The sequence below is a fragment of the Hemitrygon akajei genome, chromosome 8 (assembly GCF_048418815.1).
Source record: "Hemitrygon akajei chromosome 8, sHemAka1.3, whole genome shotgun sequence".
Lineage (NCBI taxonomy): Eukaryota > Metazoa > Chordata > Chondrichthyes > Myliobatiformes > Dasyatidae > Hemitrygon > Hemitrygon akajei.
In genome coordinates, this window is record NC_133131.1 from 165,191,744 (window position 1) to 165,215,765 (window position 24,022).

Here is a 24,022-nt window from a genome sequence, read left to right on the forward strand (position 1 = left end):
CATTCTCAACTTCTGCCATCTTCAACGGGATCCTACTACCAAACACACCTTTACCTCCCTATGACACTCCACTTTTTGCAGAGATCACTCCCTCCATGATAGGGCATGATAAATGGTAGGGCATTGAAGAATGCAGTAGAACAGAGTGATCTAGGAATAATGACGCATAGTTCCCTGAAAGTGGAATCTCATGTGGATAGGGTGGTGAAGAAAGCTTTTGGTATGCTGGCCTTTATAAATCAGAGCATTGAGTATAGGAGTTGGGATGTAATGTTAAAATTGTACAAGGCATTGGTAAGGCCAAATTTGTAGTATTGTGTACAGTTCTGGTCACCAAATTATAGGAAGGATGTCAACAAAACAGAGAGAGTACAGAGAAGATTTACTAGAATGTTACCTGGGTTTCAGCACCTAAGTTACAGGGAAAGATTGAACAAGTTAGGCCTTTATTCTTTGGAGTGTAGAAGGTTGAGGGGGGACTTGATAGAGGTATTTAAAATTATGAGGGAGATAGATAGAGTTGACGTGGATAGGCTTTTTCCATTGAGAGTAGGGGAGATTCAAACAAGAGGACATGAGTTGACAGTTAGGGGGCAAAAGTTTAAGGGTAACACGAGGGGGAATTTCTTAACTCAGAGAGTGGTAGCTGTGTGGAATGAGCTTCCAGTAGAAGTGGTAGAGGCAGGTTCGGTATTGTCATTTAAAGTAAAATTGGATAGGTATATGAACAGGAAAGGAATGGAGGGTTATGGGGTGAGTGTGGGTCAGTGGGACTAGTTGAGAGTAAGCGTTCAGCAAGGACTAGAAAGGCCGAGATGGCCTGTTTCCGTGCTGTAATTGTTATATGGTTATGATTCCCTGGTTCATTCATCCCTCCCCACTAATCTCCCTGCAAGCGACAGAAATGCTACACCTGCCATTCACCTCCTCCTTTACTTTCATTCAAGGCCACAGACAGTCTTTCCAAGTGAGGCACCACTTCACCTGTAAATCTCTTAAGGCGTCTATTGTATCCAGTGCTCCTGATGTGGCTTCCTCTACATTGGTGAGACCTGCCGTAAATTGGGGGACCACTTTGTTGAGCACCTCTACTCCATCCACCAAAAGCAGTATTTCTCGATGGCCAACCATTTCAATTCCTATCCCCATTTCAGTTCTGACACATCAGTCCACAGCATCCTCTTTTGCCATGATGAGGCCACTCTTAGCTTGGAGGAGGAACACTTCATATTCTGTCTAGGGTAGCCTCCAATCTGATGGCATGAACATCAATTTCTCCTCGGTAATTTTTCCCTCCTCTTCCCTCTTCTATTCCCCACCCTGGCCTCTTACCTCTTCTCCTTACCTGCCTATCACCTCCCCCTGGTGCCCCTCCTCCTTCCCTTTCTCCCATGGTCCACTTTCCTCTTATATCAGATTCCTTCTTCTCCAGCCCTTTACCTTTCCCACCCACCTGACTTCTAGCTAGTTCTCCCTTCTATCACCTTCTAGCTAGTTCTCCTTTCCTTCCCTCCCTCCCACCACCATTTTAATCTGGCATCTTCCTTCTTCTTATCCAGTACTGAAGTGTCTTGGTCTGATACATTGATTGTTTATTCATTTCTATAGATACCACTTGACCTGCTGAGTTCCTCCAGCATCTTGTACATGTTTCAATTGAAGAACCTTGTCTTGGTTAGAACTCCAATATTAATAGGCTTTATGATTAAAACAGCTAATTGGTAGCACCTTCAGATGTGGTAATAGTGAGTTCTGTCTCTGTGTGCTTAAAAATGTTGTTTAAGTTTATTCAGTCACTGTTGCTGAATCAGATGTACAACTTTTCCCACCATCTTCAAGAGGTTAGGGAACTGGAGCTGCAGCTCGATGACCTTCGCCTGGTCAGGGAGAGTGAGGAGGTGATAGAGAGGAGTTACAGGCAGGTGGTCACTCCGGGGCCACGGGAGGCAGATAGGTGGGTCACGGTTAGGAAGGGGAAGGGGCAGGTACTAGAGAGTACCCCAGTGGCTGTACCCCTTGACAATAAGTACTCATGTTTGAGTACTGTTGGGGGGGGGACAGCCTACCTGGAGGAAGTGACAGTGGCCGGGCCTCTGGCACAGAGGACGGCCCTGTAGCTCAGAAGGGTAGGGATAGAAGAAAGAGGACCATAGTAATAGGGGACTCGATAGTCAGGAGTTCAGACAGGCGGTTCTGTGGAGGTGATCGGGAGTCCCGGATGGTAGTTTGCCTCCCTGGTGCCAGGGTCCGGGACATTTCTGATCGCGTCCAAGATATCCTGAAGTGGGAGGGTGAGGAGCCAGAGGTCGTGGTACATGTAGGTACCAATGACATAGGTAGGAAAGGGGAAGAGGTCCTGAAACGAGAGTATAGGGAGTTAGGAAGGCAGTTAAGAAGAAGGACTGCAAAGGTAGTAATCTTGGGATTACTGCCTGTGCCACGCGACAGTGAGAGTAGGAATGGAATTAGGTGGAGGATGAATGCTTGGCTGAGGGATTGGAGCAGGGGGCAGGGATTCAAGTTTCTGGATCATTGGGACCTCTTCTGGGACAGGCGTGACCTGTTCAAGAAGGACGGGTTACACTTGAATCCTGGGGGTACCAATATCCTAGCGGGGAGGTTTGCTAGGGCTATAGGGCAGGCTTTAAACTAGTAAGATGGGGGGGCGGAAATCAATTTGAGGAAACTATGGGAGAGGAGGTTAGTTCACCAGTAGAGCAAGTAAGTAGACAGTGTGTGAGGGAGGAAAGGCAGGTGATGGAGAAGGGATGCGCTCAGCCCGAAGATGTAGGGGAGAAGAAAGAAAAGGATAATAAATTTGAATGCATTGCTAGGGATGAAAAGAGAGGAGGAGGTGGAGAGTATCTTAAATGTATCTATTTTAATGCTAGGAGCATTGTAAGAAAGGTGGTTAAGCTTAAAGCGTGGATTGATACCTGGAATTATGATGTTGTAGCTATTAGTGAAACATGGTTGCAAGAAGAGTGTGATTGGCAACTAAATATTCCTGGATTTAGTTGCTTCAGGTGTGATAGAGTAGGAGGGGCCAGAGGAGGAGGTGTTGCATTGCTTGTCCGAGAAAATCTTATGGCGGTGCTTTGGAAGGATAGATTAGACAGCTCCTCTAGGGAGGCTATTTGGGTGGAATTGAGGAATGGGAAAGGTGTAGTAACACTGATAGGAGTGTATTATAGGCCACCTAATGGGGAGCGTGAGTTGGAAGAGCAAATGTGTAAGGAGATAGCAGATATTTGTAGTAAACACAAGGTGGTGATTGTGGGAGATTTTAATTTTCCACACATGGATTGGGAAGCTCATTCTGTAAAAGGGCTGGATGGTTTAGAGTTTGTGAAATGTGTGCAGGATAGTTTTTTGCAACAATACATAGAAGTACCAACTAGAGAGGGGGCAGTGTTGGATCTCCTGTTAGGGAATGCGATAGGTCAGCTGACAGATGTATGTGTTGGAGAGCACTTCGGGTCCAGTGATCACAATAGCATTAGCTTCAATATAATTATGGAGAAGGACAGGACTGGACCTAGAGTTGAGATTTTTGATTGGAGAAAGGCTAACTTTGAGGAGATGCGCAGGGATTTAGAGAGAGTGGATTGGGTCAAGTTGTTTTATGGAAAGGATGTAATAGAGAAATGGAGGTCATTTAAGGGTGAAATTATGAGGGTACAGAATCTTTATGTTCCTGTTTGGTTGAAAGGAAAGGTTAAAGGTTTGAAAGCGCCATGGTTTTCAAGGGATATTAGAAACTTGGTTCGAAAAAAGAGGGATGTCTACAATAGATATAGGCAGCATGGAGTAAAGGAATTGCTCGAGGAATATAAAGAATGTAAAAGGAAACTTAAGAAAGAGATTAGAAAAGCTAAAAGAAGTTACGAGTTTGGTTTGGCAAATAAGGTGGAAGTAAATCCGAAAGGCTTCTACAGTTATATTAAAAGCAAGAGGATAGTGAGGGATAAAATTGGTCCCTTAGAGAATCAGGGTGGTCAGCTATGTGTGGAGCCGAGGGAGATGGGAGAGATTTTGAACGATTTCTTCTCTTCGGTATTCACTAAGGAGAAGGATATTGAATGGTGTAAGGTGTGGGAAACAAGTAAGGAAGTTATTAAACTTATGACAATTAAAGAGGTGGAAGTACTGGCGCTTTTAAGAAATTTAAAAGTGGATAAATCTCCGGGTCCTGACAGGATATTCCCCAGGACCTTGAGGGAAGTTTGTGTAGAGATAACAGGAGCTCTGACGGAGATCTTTCAGATGTCATTAGAAACGGGGATTGTGCCGGAGGATTGGCGTATTGCTCATGTGGTTCCATTGTTTAAAAAGGGTTCTAGAAGTAAGCCTGGCAATTATAGACCTGTCAGTTTGACATCAGTGGTGGGTAAATTAATGGAAAGTATTCTTAGAGATAGTATTTATAATTATCTGGATAGACAGGATCTGATTAGGAGTAGCCAGCATGGATTTGTGCGTGGAAGGTCATGTTTGACAAACCTTATTGAATTTTTTGAAGTAGTTACAAGGAATGTTGACGAGGGTAAGGCAGTGGATGTAGTCTATATGGACTTCAGCAAGGCCTTTGACAAAGTTCCACATGGAAGGTTAGTTAAGAAGGTTCAGTCGTTAGGTATTAATGCTGGAGTAATAAAATGGATTCAACAGTGGCTAGATGGGAGACGCCAGAGAGTAGTGGTGGATAATTGTTTATCGGGATGGAGGCCGGTGACTAGCGGGGTGGGGTGCCTCAGGGATCTGTTTTGGGCCCAATATTGTTTGTAATATACATAAATGATCTGGATGATGGGGTGGTAAATTGGATTAGTAAGTATGCTGATGATACTAAGGTAGGAGGTGTTGTGGATAATGAGGTGGGTTTTCAAAGCTTGCAGGGAGATTTATGCCGGTTAGAAGAATGGGCTGAACGTTGGCAGATGGAGTTTAATGCTGAGAAGTGTGAGGTTCTACATTTTGGCAGGAATAATCCAAATAGAACATACAGGGTAAATGGTAGGGCATTGAGGAATGCAGTGGAACAGAGAGATCTAGGAATAACAGTGCATAGTTCCCTGAAGGTGGAGTCTCATGTAGATAGGGTGGTGAAGAAGGCTTTTGGAACGCTGGCCTTTATAAATCAGAGCATTGAGTACAGAAGTTGGGATGTAATGTTAAAATTGTACAAGGCATTGGTAAGGCCAAATTTGGAATATTGTGTACAGTTCTGGTCACCGAATTATAAGAAAGACATCAATAAATTAGAGAGAGTGCAGAGATGATTTACTAGGATGTTACCTGGGTTTCAGCACTTAAGTTACAGAGAAAGGTTGAATAAGTTAGGTCTCTATTCATTGGAGCGTAGAAGGTTGAGGGGGGATTTGATCGAGGTATTTAAAATGTTGAGAGGGATAGATAGAGTTGATGTGAATAGGCTGTTTCCATTGAGAGTAGGGGAGATTCAAACGAGAGGACATGATTTGAGAGTTAGGGGGCAAAAGTTTAAGGGAAACACGAGGGGGTATTTCTTTACTCAGAGAGTGATAGCTGTGTGGAATGAGCTTCCTGTAGAAGTAGTAGAGGCCAGTTCAGTTGTGTCATTTAAGGTAAAATTGGATAGGTATATGGACAGGAAAGGAGTGGAGGGTTATGGGCTGAGTGCGGGTAGGTGGGACTAGGTGAGATTAAGAGTTCAGCACGGACTAGGAGGGCCGGAATGGCCTGTTTCCGTGCTGTGATTGTTATATGTTATATGGTTATATAGGTGGTGCCTCAAGAAAGTGGCACCCAACACCCAGATTTTCAGCATCTGGGGCATGCCCTCTTCTTGCTACTACAAGGAATGTTGTTGCAGGAAAGCAGCATTGCATCATCAAGGGCCTCCACCACATGGGCCATGCACTTTCTCGCTATTGCCATCGGGCAGGAGGTACAGGAGCCTCAGGTCTCACACCACCAGGTTCAGGAACAGTTATTTTCTCTCAACCATCAGGCTCCTGAACCAGAAGGGATAACTTCATTTGTCCCAACACTACTGAAATGATTCCACAACATTCGGATGCACTTTCAAGGACTCTATAATTCATGTTCCCGATATTTATTGCTTGTTTGTTTATTTATTTATCTATTATTTTGTTTGTTTCTCTTTTATCATTCCTTATTTTTGCGCTCTTTATTTTTTGTAATTTATAGTAACTTTGTGTCTTTGTACTGTACTTCTGCTGTAAAACAACAAATTTCATGTAACCTAAGAGAGTGATAATAAAGCATCACATACAAAATGCTGGAGGAATTCAGCAGGCCAGCGAGCGTCTATGGAAAAAAAGGTCTTGGCCTGAAAAGTCGACTGTACTTTTTTCCCCACAGATGCTGTCTGAGCTGCTGAGTTCTTCCAGCATTTTGCGTGTGTTGCTTGGATTTCCAGCTTCTGCAGATTTTCTCTTGATTGAGAGTGATAATAAATCTCATTCGTATTCTGAAACAGTGAATTAGACTGGGAAGCGTGCTTTACATGTATGGAATATGAAAATAGATCAACATACAACTCCTTATTAAATTTTGCTAGACTGAAGAACTTAGTTTTGCTAATAAGTACTAATTTTGCTGAATTATAACTTTATGCCATACTCACTTCACATTCATAGAATCCAAGGTCGTTCTTCTCTGTGTTTTTGATCATCAGCATTGCAACTCCAAATTGTGGGTCAAAGAAAGTCTGGTACTTTGTCTTATTTGTCAGTGGTAAGCCACCAGTAGTCCATCTTCAAAAAGAACAGAATAATTAATCACAAATGGTGGCAGAATGTAAAATAACTCTGAAAACATTAGTTTTAATATTTCAAAATCATGTTGAGTGAAAAAATAAATCAACCTTGACAACTTTAAGATCAACTTGCCAATATTTAATTAGCCTGGATTCTGTTCCATTCAGAAAGTATAAAAAAATCAAATAAGTTTACACATAGAGAGCAGGAAAGCCCCAGATTCATGGAATCATGGAAATCTGGGGAAGGGTGGGGAAAGAAAAGAAAGACAAATTAAAGAGAGAAATGACTAACTGGTTTAGCACAAGGACCAGAAATTAGCAGTGGTAACTTGGAGAAGGGAATCTGTGGAAGGGGTTGGGGAGGATGAGGCATGCAGATAAGAGTGCAAGTATATAAACATTTCAGACAAGAGGCCATTAACACTGTTTGTGATTGCAGTAAAGGTATTATTTAGCAATTTTTTTATTTTGATAAGGGCATATCACAGAAACATGTAAAAAAAACCTTAAAGATCATAAATATATTACCAAAATAAGTGAATTTTATGGAGGATCAGGGAAAGAAGGATAACTTCAAGGGATGGTCTTTGTTTCTAACCATTGTCTATGAAGCTATTGTCATAACACAAAACCTCACTTGAGGAATGAAGAATTTTAAATCAAGTGAAGGAAAAACTGAAGCCTTTTAAGTAAGAACCTTACCTTATTTGAGGGGCTGGTGCCGCTTCAATAGTGCATACAAACTGTGTATCTGCATTCTCAACAAATGGAATATTTTTAAGATGGCTTACAATCCTTGGGGGCACTGAAATTTAAAACAGCATTTTTAACTGATATGGTAAAGGTTCCTAAAATGGATTTATTAAAATATCATTTAGAATATTATTTTTACAAGGATGTTGTCAGGGCTTCAGGGCCTGAGTTACAGAGACAGGTTGAATAGGTTTGGACTTTATTTCCTGAAGCATAGGAAAATGAAAAAAGGTTTGATGGAATATATATGAGGGGAATAGGTAGAATAAATGCAAGTTAAGCTTTTTCCATGGAACAGGCCAGGCATCTATGGAAAATGAGTACAGTGGACGCTTCAGGCCGAGATCCATCAGCAGGACCGAAACTGTGACTGTACTTTTTCCATAGAAGCTGCCTGGCCTGCTGAATTCCTCCAACATTTTGTGTGTGTTACTTGGATTTCATCATCGCAGGTTTTCTCCTGTTTTTCCACTGAGGTTGAGTGGGACTAGAACTAGAGATTTAAGATGAAAGGGGAACCTGAGAGGGAACTTTTTCTCTTAGTGCAGGGTTTCCCAACTTTTTTTATGCCATGGACTAATACCATTAAGGAAGAGGTCTATAGAACCCCGGATTCTAGAGGGTAGCGTGAGTGTGGAATGAGCGAGGTAGATGCGGGTTCAATTGCAACATTTACAAGAAACTTAGATAGGCATTGTGGGCTATGGTCCGGTTATGGCTAGATAGGACTAGACAGCAAAACAGGTCAGCATGGACTAAATGGGCCAAAGTGCCTGTTTCTATGTGGTAATGCTCTATGACTCTAAGTAACTAAACTACATATCTTAGCTATTGAAAATTTAGGGATTATAAACTAACATATATAGAAAACATCTCTACTACCAAATGGGCATGCTCAGGGCAGGTGATAGATGAATGACTGTAAATTCCTCTAGATCCTGATGTGGATCTGCTCCTCTTTCCAACTTCACATTCAGCTGAAATTAGTACTTTATTGGAGGGATTCTCCAATGACTCCCTTTATGATTGTTTTTTGGCCTGTACAGTATATAGATAAAGTTCCTCAAAACACGTCTGTCTTACTGTCAACTCTAACAAAAACCGAAAATGCTGAAAAACTCAGTACATCAAGCAGCATTGGCAAGAGAGACGGAGTTAAAGTTTCAGATCAAAAGGCTCTTTGTCTTAATGTCTAACAAATGATCTTTGGCCTGAAAATAACTGCTTCCACAAATGTTGCCTGGCCTGATAAGTTTTTCTAGTATTTTCGTTTGCATTTCAGTTTCCAATTTCTACAGGTTTAAAAAAAATCATTACAGTACTATCAACTATGCTTGGAATAAATCCATTTGTTAAAAAGAGTACATGAAAATGGTGTCAGATGTTAAATGTTCCTTCAAAAGGTTGATATTCCACATATGCCATTTTTAATGGTCAGGCACCCTCTTCATATCTGATGCATCATCTGAATTCACAGAATTGGTATAGTTATGCCTAGTCCAGGGAAGTTCAGTTATGTGAAAACTATAACTTAGAACTCAGTTTAAGCTCTGCACTGACAAAAGATACATACTTTTAAAATAAAACAGAATGCTATAATTTATACCAGAAAAAAAGAATTTAACATATTTACATTTAATAAAAGAAATCTATCATTAATACAAAAGGGATACCCAAAAATTGTAATCAAGTACCTTGTACAAGAATCTTTCCGAGTGTACTGGCATTCCCAGCAGCACTGGCTGCATAACACATATATTGCCCAGAATCAGCAGCATTTAGAGTATCTAAGATCAAAGTGCAGGAACCGTCCTCATCCTCAATAATAATGTGATGCGGATCAACCTCCACAGGTTTGCCATCTAGTGGAACAACATGAATATGTTCAGAGGAATTAATGAATGTTTGTGAGATTATCATATCAACAGATATCCATCATCAAACAAGAAAAGGTAAATCACATTAATTTAAACATCTGGTTTGATCAAAAACTAAAAAGATCTTTTTCTATACATGATACATGAGACTGGAATATCACTTCCAAAACCAATATGTAATCACAGTTCATTAATACTCTTGAAAAGGATAGCCTTTTCAAACCCTGTTAGGAACTACCAAGATGTTCTTAAATAGGAATGTTCCAGGATTTATTAAGTAATTATGAAAAACTGGCACTGTAATTCCAAATTAGGCTGGCCTGTAATCTGGAGGGAAGTTGCAAACGGCATCACTTCCGTACTTAGTACTGTGCAAAAGTTTTAGGCACCCTAGCTTTCTTTGTATGGTTTCAGATGGTATAGTCTCCACAGAGCACTGATCTGAGCATCACCAAGGCTGTCTGAGATTACCAGGAGAGGCAGAAGCAAGCGAGATAGCCAAAGTCTGCAGAAGAACTGTGGCAAGTTCTTCAAGATGCTTGGAACAATCTACCAGCCAATTTTCTTATGAAACTGTACCACAGTGAGATAATTAGTGCAGTTTTAAAGGCAAAGGGTGGTCACACCAAATATTGATTTGATTTATTTTTTTACTGCTTACTGCACCTTATGATAAATGTTTCAATATTTAGACACCTCATTTCATCATTGTAGCAAACATCTTCACTTTACAGGATCTTTTTACATGTGCCTAAGACTTTTGTGCAGTACAGTACTTGCTGCCTGTGACCATAAAGTCAGTTTATGGTCCTTCTAAATCAAGATGCTCCCCCTTGCTGTCATCTGATGGGTTGAGCCTGATCAAAGACCAGGAAGGACTGAAAAACCGCTGGGCTGAACACTTTTCCAACCTTCTCAATAGGCTGACCACAGTTGATCCTGATGTTTTTCAGCAGATCCCTCAGCAGCCAGTCCTGGATGACCTAGACCTGCCACCCTCTACTGATGAGATCAAGAAAGCAATCTCGCAGATGAACTCAAATAAAGCAACAGGGCAGGATGGCATTCCTGCTGAGATCTAAAAAGCATTAGGCCCAAATGCCTTGCAGGCATTCCAAGACATCCTGGAAGACATCTGGATCACAGAGGAGATGCCTGACAACTTCCGCGATGCCCTCATTGTGGCTCTCTACAAAAACAAGGGAAGCAAATCAGACTGCGGAAACTACACGGTTATCTCACTGCTGTCCATTGCAGGCAAGATTTTTGCCCACATTCTCCTGAGCAGACTTGTCACTGTCTCGGAAAGGAACCTCCCGGAGGCGCAGTGTGGCTTTCGGCCAGAACGGAGTACAGTAGACATGATATTTGCTGTGAGGCAAGTCCAGGAGAAGTGCATCAAGCAGAACAAGCCTCTTTATTCTGTCTTCACTGACCTGACAAAGGCATTTGACACTGTAAATAGGGAGGCTCTCTGGATCATCCTGAGCCGTTACGGACGCCCAAGGAAATTCATGAAGATGATTCAGCTGCTCCACGACAGAATGACAGGACAGGTCCCTTGCAGTGGTGATACGTCAGCTGCATTTGCTATTTCCAATGGGGTGAAGCAGGGCTGTGTCCTTGCCCCAGTTCTGTTTAATCTGTTCTTCACTTGCGTGTTGTCACATGCTGCCCAAGGTCTAAAGGAGGGAGGGTACATCCTTTGGATAGATGGCTCTCTCTTTGACCTTTGCCACTTGAACGCATGGATGAAGTGCCTCCATACAGTCATTCAAGAAACCCTCTTTGCTGATGACCATGTGCTCCTGGTGCACAAAGACAGTGATCTACAGTTGACGTTGAATAAATTCTCAGACGCTGCTACGCCCTTTGGCCTGACGATCAGCCTTAACAAGACTGAAGTACTTCACCAGCCCATGCCAAACACCAACCCCACAGAACCAAAAATCACTGTTGACGATACCCAGCTGACAAATGTAAACAGCTTCAAATACTTGGGAACCATCATCTTGAGTGATGGGTCTTCGGGCAAAGAAATTGACTTGAGTATCAGCAAGGCCAGCCAGGCTCTGGGGAGGCTGTGTACCAGAGTGCTCAATCAACACAACGTTCGCATCTCCACAAAACTGAAAGCCTACAGAGCTGTGGTCATCCCTTCTCCCCTATATGGATATGAAACCTAGACTCTATACCGACAACACATCAAACAACTGGAGAAATTTCACATGCGCATCCTCCGCTCCATCCTTGGCAAGTCCATGTCTCCAACTTGGAGGTCTTAGATCATGTGGAATCCACCAGCATTGAGTCCCTGATCATCAGAGCCCAGATACAATGGGTGGGACATGTCATCAGAATGGACGACCACCGTATGCCTCGCCAGCTGCTCTACGGTGAACTGGAGACTGGAAAGAGACCTCAAGGTCGCCCACGCAAGCGCTACAAAGACGCTGTGAAAGAAACCCTACGCTACTGTGACATCCAGCCAAGGGAACTAGAAGCTGAGGCTGCTGACAGAACCCACTGGTGAGCCCTGTGCTATGAAGCCTACACCAGTTTTGAAGACAGGCGCTGCCAAAAACTGATGGAAAACCTTGAGCGGCGTCACAGAACAGCAGCCACAGTTATTACAACAGCGGACTTCCAGTGCCCCCATTGTGCTAGACTCCGCGCTTCCAGATTGGGACTGCAGAGCCACCTCCGTGTTCACAGATGAACTGCACAACAGCACGTCTTCTTCGAATCTGAAAGACTACCACTACTTCTAGGAGCTAGAAGTCATAATAAAGAAAAACAAAAATTAATGCTGAAAACACTCAGCAACTTAGGCAGCATCTGTAGAAAGAGAAGCAGAGTTAACAATTCAGTTGCAAGACTTCATCAAAACTGGAAATGAGGACTTATAAGATAGAAACAGAGAAACCCTACAGCACAATGCAGGCCCTTCGGCCCACAATGTTGTGTCGAACATATACTTAATATAGAAATTACCTAGGATTACCCATAGCCCTCTATTTTTCTAAACTCCATGTACCTATCCAAGAGTTCCTTAAAAGACCCTATTGTAACTGCCTCCACTATCATCGCCAGCAGCCCATTCCACACACTCACCACTCTCTGCATTAAAAAAAAACTCACCCCTGACATCTCCTCTGTACCTACTTCCAAGCACCTTAAAACTATGCCCCCTCATGTTAGCCATTTCAGCCCTGGGAAAAAGCCACTGACTATCCACATGATCAACGCCTCTCATCATCTTATACACTTCTATCAGGTCACCTCTCACCCTCCGTCGATGCGAGGAGAAAAGGCCAAGTTCACTCAATCTATTCTCATAAGGCATGCTCCCCAATCCAGGCAACATCCTTGTAAATCTCCTCTGCCCCCTTTCTATAGCTTCTACATTCATCCTGTAGTGAGGTGACTTGAGCACAGTACTCCAAGTGGAGTCTGACCAGGGTCCTATATAGCTGTAACATTACCCCTCAACTCTTAAACTCAATCTCACGGTTGAAGAAGGCCAATACACCGTATGTCTTCTTAATCACACAGTTAACCTGCGCAGCAGCTTTGAGTGTCCTATGGACTCGGACACCAAGATCCCCCTGATCCTCCACACTGCCAAGAGTCTTACTATTAAAAACTATATTCTGCCATCATATTTGACCTACCAAAATGAACCACCTCACACTTATCTAGGTTGAACTCCATCTGCCACTTCTCAGCCCAGTTTTGCATTCTACTTGCATCCTATTGTTTGAAGGAATCAATTAATGAAGAAAATCAAACAGAATGAACTTATATCTGTTGGAGTTTAGAAAAAATTTCTTTGAAATTACAAAGAAGCTCTTGAACTTCTTGTAGACTTCCAGATCGCTGTAAACTCTGACAGCACTCCACACTATCCACAACACCCCAACCCTCTGTGTCATCAGCAAATTTACTAACCCATCACTCCACTTCCCCATCCAGGTCATTTATAAAAATCACAAAGAGAAGGGATTCCAGAACAGATCCCTGAGGCACACTACTGGTCACCGGCCTCCATGCAGAATATGACCCGTCTACAACCACTCATTGCCTTCTGTGGGCAAGCCAATTCTGGATCCACAAAGCAATGTCCCTTGGATCCCATAATTCCTTACTTTCTTAATAAGTCTTGCATGGGGTACCTTATCAAATGCTTTGCTGAAAAATAGTGGCAAGAAGCAGACAACAAGTGGATGGATGGAGATGACAATCTGTTTTAGAATGAGGCCAGGTTTTCCCTTAATCTATGCTGTTTTCAGTACTATCTGGATTATAGATAAATAGATAAAGGCAGATAGATAGATAGATAAATAGATAGAGAGGGACAATGCTGGAAAAGCCCAGTAGATCAAGCAGTCAGAGGATAGAGAAAAGCTAAGTTAGTATTACCATTCACAAGTCAATCTACTGCAAAAGTGCCCACTTCGGATACACATCATGGAAGTGAGATCTGAAAGCTGCATCAGGCCCTAAATGGAATGTTGTACCTCATGCCCACAAAGGGCACTGCAAAAGCACTGCAAATTAACACATTGATACATAGGTTAGAGAGGGAGTGGGATGGAGAAATCATTTAGTAGGGAATGCAATCATCCAATCCACATTTGGTTCCCTTAATACAGAGGAGATCATACTGTCAACGTAAATGCATTACACTAGATTGGAAGACATGAAAACAGCTAGTGGAGATGAAACAGAAGAACAGGGAATGTGACTTAAACAGTAAATTGCAGGTTCATGGTGAATGTTGTAGAAACAAGAATGAGGGGGTACAGGTACATAGTTCTGTGAAACTGGCAACGCATGTGGACAGGGAGAAAATATTTGTCACACTTGTTTTCATTGCTCAGTGCACTGAGTACAACAGCTGGGGTGTCATGTCACTGTTGTACAATATGTTAGTGAGAATGCACTTGGAATATTGTGTGTAGTTCTGGTCGCTTAGCTACAAGAATGATGTCATTAAGCTGGAAAGGGTGCAGTAAAGACACATCAAGATGTTGCTGGGATTGGAGAGCTTGAGTTATAAGGAGAGATGATAGGCTGGGGCTGCTTTCTCTGGGGCATAGGAGGCTGAGGGGTAACGTTATAGAGGTTTATAAAATCATGATGGAGATGGGTAAAGTGGATGATTACAATCCTTTTCCAAGGGTAGGGGAGTCTAAAACTAGAGGGCACGGCTTTATAGTGAGGGGAAAGAGTTAAAGGGGACCTGAGGGACAAGTTTGTCCACACTTAGTGTGATAAATACATGGATTGAGCTACCAGAGCAAGTGGTAGCACTGGAAACAATTACCGGTATAACTTTTAAAAGATATTTAGAAAGGTACATACTAAAGAAAAAAAAATAGGGATAAGGGCCAAATACAATACTACTAAACTGTAGTTAAAATAAACTCAATCTTTATACAGTCCAGGAGTCAGTCTGGTGAACCTTTGCCATCCCTCTAAATCAAGAATTTCCTTCCTCAGTTATGGAGACCAAAACTGAACACAACACTTGTTGTTTCAAGGTCCTGTACAATTGTAATAAGACATTCTTGTACTCAATGATGAAATGCAATGCTCGTTGAACCTTGGAAAAAAGCATAAAATGTTTGAGAAAAATTCACTCCCACTTATGCTACGAGTGTTTCACAAAGATTGCAAATTGCACTAAAAAGTTCCATTTATACTTGCAAAGGATGAAACATGCACAACTTAAATTTCATTATGTATCTAAAGGGTATGGCTAAAGAGCTTTAAAGAGATTTCTAAGGCAGGTTTGTTTACACAGAAAGTGATAGGTACCTGGAATGTTCTGCCTAGAAGATGGTAGAAGTGTGCATGATAGCAATGTTTAAAGGCATTTAGACAGACACATGAACAAAGAATGGAAGTACAGTAATGCGCAAAAGTTGTAGGCACATTATATATAACTAGGATGCCTAAGACTTTTCACAGTACTGTATTTGTCAACATGGAGAGGAGAGTGACTTTGTAAATCTGGCAAGAGCAAAGAATGCTGGGAATGGCGAGGGTGGAGAACTGCGGGAGGGGTGTAGAGTACTAGGGGGTGGGTGGCGAGGGTGCAGACACACCTAGTCCTGGACACCAGGCAAGGTAATTTGATTCCAAACAACTGGTTTATTGATCATTACACAATACCTTCCTAGTGCTTCCCACACTCTCCCCTCTCTCTTCCCCTTTTCCCAACTATGATTCCATTCTCCCTACCCCCTTCCCACTCTCAGTCCACAACAGACTCCTGTATCAGATTCAGGTTTATCATCACTCACATTTGCCATGAAATTAGTTTTTTTTTTAAAAATTGCAGCAAAGTTCAGTGCAATACATAAAATTACTGCAGTACTGTGCAAATGTCTTAGGCACTCTAGCCATATATATAGTGAAGATCTTTGCACAGCACTGTATATAGACAGGGAGATGTAAAGTTTAAATTGGCATTATCATTGGCACAGATGTGGCCTGTTCCAATGCTGTATCATTCTACTTCCAATGTTTATTTTTCCCTTTCAGGACTCTGAGGCTGATTACAGCAACTCTGATAGCCAGCTTAGTAGAGATCAGAAGTCAAATGTGTGGTTTTCCTGTCCACATAGTTTTTCTTGTCACATAAACGATGAACTCTTACAAGCTTCTCTGAAAAGATGGCAAAGGATAATAATATCTGTATTTTTGCCAGGATGCATATTATAGTCACATAGTCTATCAGTAAACTGTGATATTACCTTTGTACCATGTGATAACTGGTCTGGGATTTCCAATAACCAGACATGCTAATTTCACTGTTTGTCCCATTTCAGCAGTGCAATCTGCCAGTTTCTCCACAAATTCTGGGGGATCTAAAAAACACAAACACCCACTTAATTCAACCATGGCTCACAAGGGAAGTTAAAGAGAAGCATTAAAACATACAATATTTCAAAAACTAGCAGGAAACTATAGTGGTGGGAAGTTTTTAAAATCCATCGGAACACAACAAGTAAAGCCAAATGGGGAGAAAAGATGAAATATGAAGGTAAGCTACCTGGAAAGTAGTAATAGGAAACAAAGAAATGGTGGATGAACTGAATAAGTACGTTGCGTCAATCTTCACTGTGGAAGACTTCAGCAACATGCCAGAAATTTGAGAGTCAGGGGCAGATGTGAATGTAGTCACTAATACTAAAGAGAAGGAGCTCGGAAACTGGAAGTTCTGAAGATGGATAAGTTACCTAGACAAGATGAACTACACCCCAGGGTTCTGCAAGAGGTAGCTGAAGAGAATGTACGACGACTGGAAAATTGCAAACGTCACTCCACTCTTTAAGAAGGGAGGCAGACAAATGATAGGATACAGTGGATAATGTTGTTTCAAGTAGTGGGAGAGCCTAGGACCAGAAGGCACAGCCTCAGAATAAAAAGACATCCCATTAGAACAGGGATGAGAAGCTATTTCTTTAGTCAGGGAATGGCAAGTCTGTGGAATTATCACAGACACCTATGGAGGCTGACACATTGGATATATTTAAAACAGAGGTTGATAGGTTCTTGATTAGTAAGGGCATCAAAGGGTACGGGCAGAGATCAGGAGAATGGAGTTTTGAGGAAAAAAATATATCAGCCATGATCAACTGTTGGAGCAGACCCAATGGACTAAATGGCCTAACTCTGTTCCTTTGTCTTATAGTGTTATGGAAAAAGGTTTTTAGCATGCTGGTCTTCATAATTCAAGACACTGAGGATATTGGTATGACTGTACAGGGTACTGGTGAGGCTAGACTTGGAGTATTGAGTCCAGTTTGGTTGCATTGCTACAAAAAAGATGTTATTCAAGTGGAAAGTTCGCAGAAAAGATTTAGAAGGATGCTGCTATGAATTGAAGGACTGAATTATAGGCAGAGGTTAGATAGGCAAAGATTTTATTCCTTAGAGGACAGAAGACTAAGAGGCTATCTTATGGATTTGTATAAAATATTTGGCATAAATTGAGTACACAAACTCAGTCTTTTATACCAGGGTTAGAGAATCAAAACTAGGGGACAATATTTTAAGATGGAAAGAGAACGTATGTTTGTAGAATGAGCACCCAGAGGAAGGGGTTGAGGTAGCTACAATAACAACTTTTATAAGACAGCTGGACAAGTACATGATTGAAAGGTTTAGCAAATTATGGGCCAAATGCTGGCAAGTAGCTTGGATGGGGCACCTTGATCAGCCTGATTCCATGCTGTGTAACTCGATGGCTCTTGAAAACATCAATAAAATATTTTATAGAATGTACAGTAAAGGATTCAAATTATATTCATCATAGGATGCGACTGTTTGTGTTAGTGGGTTAAACATGACATTGTATATGGCCCATGAGAGAATCTAATGTAGTAGGTTGAAAGGACATATATTTCTACTTCTGACTGTCAGAAAGTCATAAAAGTTTCTTATGGTTACAGGAGCAAAAAATACCTTAAATTAAGATCAAGTCAAAAGGATGACTCACTCAGAAATAAAAATAATATTTGTCACAAATGTGGGATTTATCTGAAATTGAGATTGAGGCAGATTACAATGTATAAAATGTTTCATTTGCTTGCCTATTGCAGCAGTCCAAGGGAGGTGACGCCAAAGATGGTGTAGCGTGGCGTCCATGCTGGGGTGCGTGTTGGCCCTTTCCCATCAGTGTTGTCATCCAGTGTTTGTTCAGTGGGAGATAAGCAAGATTGCATGCATCCATGTGCACGTTTGTCTGTGGACTGCTGAGAGCTGCTTGTACATGGCAATAACACTCATGCACCACCAATTTATTGGACGTCATTCAGGGACCTGGGCTACGTATATTTTTGTGTGACTGTATGTTTACTTGCAATCTTATATGTGCTATAAATGCCTTAGGCTGTGTATGACCATCAGTAATGTGTTTGGAACTGTGGCCCTGGAAGAACACTGTTTTGTTTGTATATCATGTATGGTAGAATGATAATTAAAGTTAAACAAACACCTGCATGAAGAAGAAACTTTGGATTACTTACTCTAATCAAATCCATTCTTTAGAGCTGGCAGTGAGTTACACAAAAAATTGTAGGACAAATTATAGAAAGGATAATATTTATACTACATGCAGCTTGAAAATATTAACAACTATACAAATATGTTCAATAACTTCACTACTTCATTATGGTCAAAATGTTTAATTATTTGGTGTATAATCCTTATTTCCAAATCACTGAGACACATTTGTAAATTAGAAGCACAATTTTTATAGCTTGGATTTTGTTATGTACTTACTCCATGCAGGTATACTGAAGCGCTGCTGGATGCCACAAATGTCTTTCAACCATGATATCTTAATATTCACAGTCCGTGCCTGGAGAGTGTATTTACGTACAGAGTCTTCTCGCTCGTGCCAAATTTCAAAGGATCTTTCATCGCCCTCCACAAAGTCATTTACATCAATATTAGTGAGCTAGGGGAAGTAAAGGAGTGTAAATTCTGGGTAATATTTTTAAAAGGTGATTCTTATGTTGTATGTTCACCTTCAAGAATGGTGAAATATGGAACATCATCAAAAGATCACAAAGGTTTTACAAAGATGAACAGTAAATATTTTATTCAAAGGAAAACCCAGACCACTTGTTTTAATAAACTACATAGCTCCAACAGTAATACGATACAAAAAAATTCTGATGAGAGGCCTTGAAATGTTAACTCTTTAAAGTTGCTTGACCTCCTGAGTGTATAAATAATTTTATTTATTGAAAAAATAATAAATTGACCATCTAAATGTTCTGAAACAGAAGCAGAAATGCTTTGGCCTAGTTTTTGCTCTGTTGCACTGTGCTTTTTGCACCATATTACAAGTTGGCAATGACAGCACAAAAGATCACATGTTCAGCACAATTCAAGTTTCTGCCAGTTTAAAAATAATCATTGGCTTCAAAATCAAATTAATTGCCCTGTGAATTTACACTAATTAAGAGAGTTTATAAACTTCTGAGCAGGATCTAAAAATTAAACACTTTTAGCATATCTTCGTTAATAAACAAAATGAAAACAGAAAAAAGCTAGAAATACTCAGTCGTTCAGACTGCATTTGTGGGAAAGAAATAGAATTGTGTCTGTAAATTATGCACAATTTGACATTTGGGCCCCAATTCTACCCCTGCAGCAAGCCAGCATATGTACACAAAACTGTATGCGTACAAAATTTTGTTATGTTTGTTCTTCCAAGGAGGTTACCCTACTTGTACATTTCCAACCCTTAACCAATATCTCCATGTCCTCTCTAACCACTTTCATTATTTAAGAAGGGAACCAGGGATAATCCTGGAAACTACAGACTGGTGAGTCTCATGTTAGTGGTAAGGAGGTTACAGGAAAGAATTCTTAGGGATAGGATTTATGAGCATTTACAATTAGGGAGAATCAGCATGGCTTTGTGTGGAGCAAGGCCCTTTAACTGTGATGATGATCAGAGAGATCTTGGATTCCAAGTTCATATCTCCCAGAAAGTGGCTACACAGATTGACAGAGTGGTTAAGAAGGCATATTGTATGCTTGTCTTTATTAGTTGAGAAAATGAGTTCAGAAGTTATGTTGCAACTGTACAATGTCCTGTGTATGTTACTCAAAATGGGTTTTTTTGGTTTGTTAAGAGTAGGAATGCTTCTTTGTCTGATAAGTGTTTCTCTCGCAGTTGTTTTGCTTTATACTGCTGATATGGTAATTGTATTCATTTGTTAACCAATGGGGAATGTTATTTTGTCTTGTGAGGCTGGGCACGTGGGGAAGGGGTTTTCGCGGGCTTTTGGTGGAGAGTCGGGAGGAAGACGCCGAGGAAGGTGGACGTGCGCTGCGCTGCTCGGAAGACCACCGGGGGGTCCTAGGTGCGAAGACATGGAGGTCGGAGGCAAGCAACGAGGGGTTGGATGGTTCGATGGTTGAGCTCCAACGATGTGCACTAAACTGACTGAACTTTGATAAGTTGGCGCCTTTTGTTTTTTTTCCTCGCATATCTATTGTTTTGCCTAATACTCTTTTAATTTTAGTAAACTCTTTAAAGTGTATTTCATAATGGTATTTGTTGTGGGTTTGATACTGTGGGCGGGCACGAGGCATAAACTCGATTTTCACAGCACCTGCGTGTACGGGAGGCAGGGTTGGTGTGTGGCTGGATCTCCTTTTCCCCTAGACATATACCAGCCTGTTGGGTAAGTGTTACACAACTTTATACAACTCTAGTTAGGCCACATCTGGAGTATTGCATACAGTTCTGGTTGCCCCATTATAGGAAGGATGGCAAGGTTCTGGAGAGGGTGCAGAAGAGGTTTAACAGGATGTTGCCTATATTAGAGGGCATGTGCTATAACGAGAGTTTGTACAAACTTGGGTTGTTTTCTCTGGAGTGGCAGAGGCTGAGGTGAGATCTGATAGAGGTTTAGAAGATTATGACAGGCTAGGTAGAGCTGACAAACAGTATCTTTTCCATAGGGTTGAAATGCCTAATACCAGAGGGTATGCAGTTAAGTTTAGAAGGGGTAAATTTCAAAGGAGATATGCAAGGCAAGATTTTTTATACTGAGAGTGGCAGATGCCTGGAATGTGTTGCCTGGGGTGGTGGTAGAGGCAGATACATTAGGGATCTTTTAAAGAGACATTTAAGCACATGACTGTCAGGAAAATAGAAGGATATGGACAACCTGTAGAAAGAAGGGGATTAGTTTAGTTGGCCATTTGATGACTAATTTTATTGGTTCAGCACAACATTGAAGGGTCTGCTCTATGTTCTAACCCTTCAAATTTAGTTGAAAGAATAAAAGTACATTGTTAAATCTTTATCTGTTAAACTGTCTTGTCACATTAAAATCTATTAAAATCAATTACATATAAAAGAAGATAATTCTTAATTGATCCTTTTATAAGAACAATGAAAACAAAGCACTAAAGATTCAGACTCAGTGACAGATCTTTTTTGCTATACTAGCCTGATTAGTTTGCTGAGGTTTCTGGCAGAGGCTTATAACACTGATGGAAAGGCTAATTAGGAACATTAAAAACAATCATACTGTTACAGATGAAAGATTCAGTCTCACACTGAGGTTTAGTTCAGGGCTGCCCAGATTTCTGATTCAAGCACGGTACCTGAGCATTGTACAGCAGGCTAAACCAGGAATTATTTTTCCATGGAAATTAGGAAAAGTCTGTTTAGGATGTAATTTCACTATCAACATACAGTAAGTGAACCTGCTCATATTTATTTGCATGGACTAGCAGGTTTTGGTCACACAACATCCAACAAAGCTATGGACATCCCTGGGAACTTGTGTTTAGCATTTGAAAGAAAACGATACAATTCTGAGTTAGAAAGAAAATATGTAATACCAACCTTCATCAGGTTTTTAAAGACATAACATTGTGTATCTGTCCTGCTGTCTCTTCTTGTTTTACAGATCAATAAGTGGTTTTTAAAGAGAAAAACAATACGTTTGTGACCTTTCCATGATAGTTTTGCACCAGGAGCTCCCTCCCACACGATGAAGTGCCCCTAAGGAAAACACAATTAAGAACAACTTTATTTTTGTGGGAATAATGTAAAAATATTCTAAAATGCTGCATATAGATATTCAAATCTACATCAGATCAGACTGAATTAGGTGCCAATTCCCGCATTAAATAATTGTCACAAAGTACCAGCAACAAGAAAGAAATCAGCCGATATGTAAGGGACTCTATTATCCCAAAGTCCTCTTGCAAGGCATCACATTTCTATATGATGATACATTACCTGTTTCTTCATCTTTACCAGATTGATGAGTGTCAAAGGGGACATGCCAATTACAAATAAGAAAATCCTTCATTGTAATGGCTGTGGAGACCATGCCAAAAATAATTTTAAGAACCATATGGAATATTTAAGCACACTACCACCTTCTCAGTTAAATCCAGAAGGTAGGAAAAGATTTCAGGGATATTTTGTTAGATAGGCTAAATTCTTCAGTTTGTTTAATGATAAATTGGGTAAATTTAAAAATCAAAGTAGACAGACAGAAAACATTCTTGCACAGCGAGAAACTAAAAAATAAACATTCCTTGCTGTCGTAAAGAACTGCCATGTGAAGCACAGCCATGCAACATATCACCTTCCTCTCTTCCTATGAATCTGTTCAATATGTGAACAGATAAATTCATTAAATGGTTAAATTTATTAAATCTTATTTTTAGTTCTCAACCTCTTTTTCTAAAAATCTGAGACCGTGATCCTTGCTCTCCAAAGCCAAGGGAAGCATCTTTTTAAAGCCCTGATTGATCTATTTCAATTGGATCTTGTCTCAGTTTTCTAAATTCTGGTGAATACAAACCTTGTTAACTTGATATTCTTCATACAACTGTCCTATCATCCCAGATTGATGAACTTTTGCATGGTATCAGTAGCAAACCTGTCCTTCACTGTCATTTATACAGAATTGTAGAATGCACTACACCAGCTGCATGAGCTTAGGAAGGTTGACTGCATCAGCTTTCCCAACGGCAGTCAGGTTCAGCAGTAAATGCTGAACTTCCTACAGATGTTCTTATTCCATTAAAATATGATTTTATTGTTAATGAAAAAAGATATTTTAAAATACCTGTCTGATTGGATCACCAAGAGATTCCAAAGTCCCTGGATAGTTTTCAATCATGGAAACATGCAAATTATTATCAGCTTGCTTTGGAAGTGCAGACACTACGGCATATGCTTCTTCTAACAAAGCACAGTTTTTATTGCTTCTTGCTTTGTTGCAAATTAGCTCCTGAGAATGAGATGTAAATGAAAAATCATTGCACAAGTTTAAAAATCTATTAAACAAATCAGAAACACATAATTCGCAAATTGTTCTCTGATGCTTCAGAGGGCAAGACAATTAGCATTTGGACTCCAACCAGGTTACTACAAATGTTATGGTGAAGGGGAGTCATCATCAAAAAGCTATCAGTCAAATACTGTTTAACAATAGATTCAAATTCCACACAGAGTGGATTCTAGATAGCATATTAAAATACCAAAGATGCTGGAAATCGGAAATAAAACAGATATAACATCCATCTATTCAGACAACATCTGAACAGAAAGTTAACGTACTTTTGTCAGAATTGAAAATATATTGGAAAAATAATTTTTAGATACGGGGAAGTGGGAAGGAGAGAAAGGTGAGAAGTGAATGCCTGTGATAGGATGGAAAGATGCAATGTAAAGAAGAGACAATATGGGATTTCTAGAAATAATAGAACATTTAGATAATAATGGGACATCTAGTTCTGGAGGAGGATAAATGGAGTCGGAGATTCATTATCTAAAATTACTGAATCTATTGTCTGGAAGGCTATGTTATGCCTTGTAAAAATTAAAGATGTTGTTCCTTAAATTTACAGTGAACAGGGTGAGTATGGGACAAGGAATTTAAATGCCAGGTGGCAAGAACTTCCAGTCATGGCTGAACTCTGAATGGCGTTTTCTTTAAAACAATCATCCAATTCGTATTTCTTTTCCTGGGTGTAATGTTTGTAATCTGAAGAGAAAAATAAAAGCATTGATTTATGCTAATCGGATACATCCCTGCAGCCAAGTATCAAGAACAAA

General features: G+C 40.6%; 1 protein-coding gene across 1 annotated transcript in view; it reads right to left on the reverse strand.

Moving 5' to 3' along the window:
- The window catches only part of LOC140732397 (obscurin-like), a 530,964-nt gene that overhangs the window by 121,666 nt on the left and 385,276 nt on the right, over positions 1–24,022 (reverse strand). The window contains exons 87-93 of the mRNA XM_073054987.1: positions 23,031–23,195; positions 21,791–21,949; positions 18,694–18,871; positions 16,161–16,274; positions 9,214–9,381; positions 7,469–7,571; positions 6,632–6,761 (exon numbers count right to left, since the gene is read on the reverse strand). Coding sequence (XP_072911088.1) covers positions 6,632–6,761; positions 7,469–7,571; positions 9,214–9,381; positions 16,161–16,274; positions 18,694–18,871; positions 21,791–21,949; positions 23,031–23,195 — 1,017 coding nt within the window. The remainder of the gene's footprint in view (positions 1–6,631; positions 6,762–7,468; positions 7,572–9,213; positions 9,382–16,160; positions 16,275–18,693; positions 18,872–21,790; positions 21,950–23,030; positions 23,196–24,022) is intronic.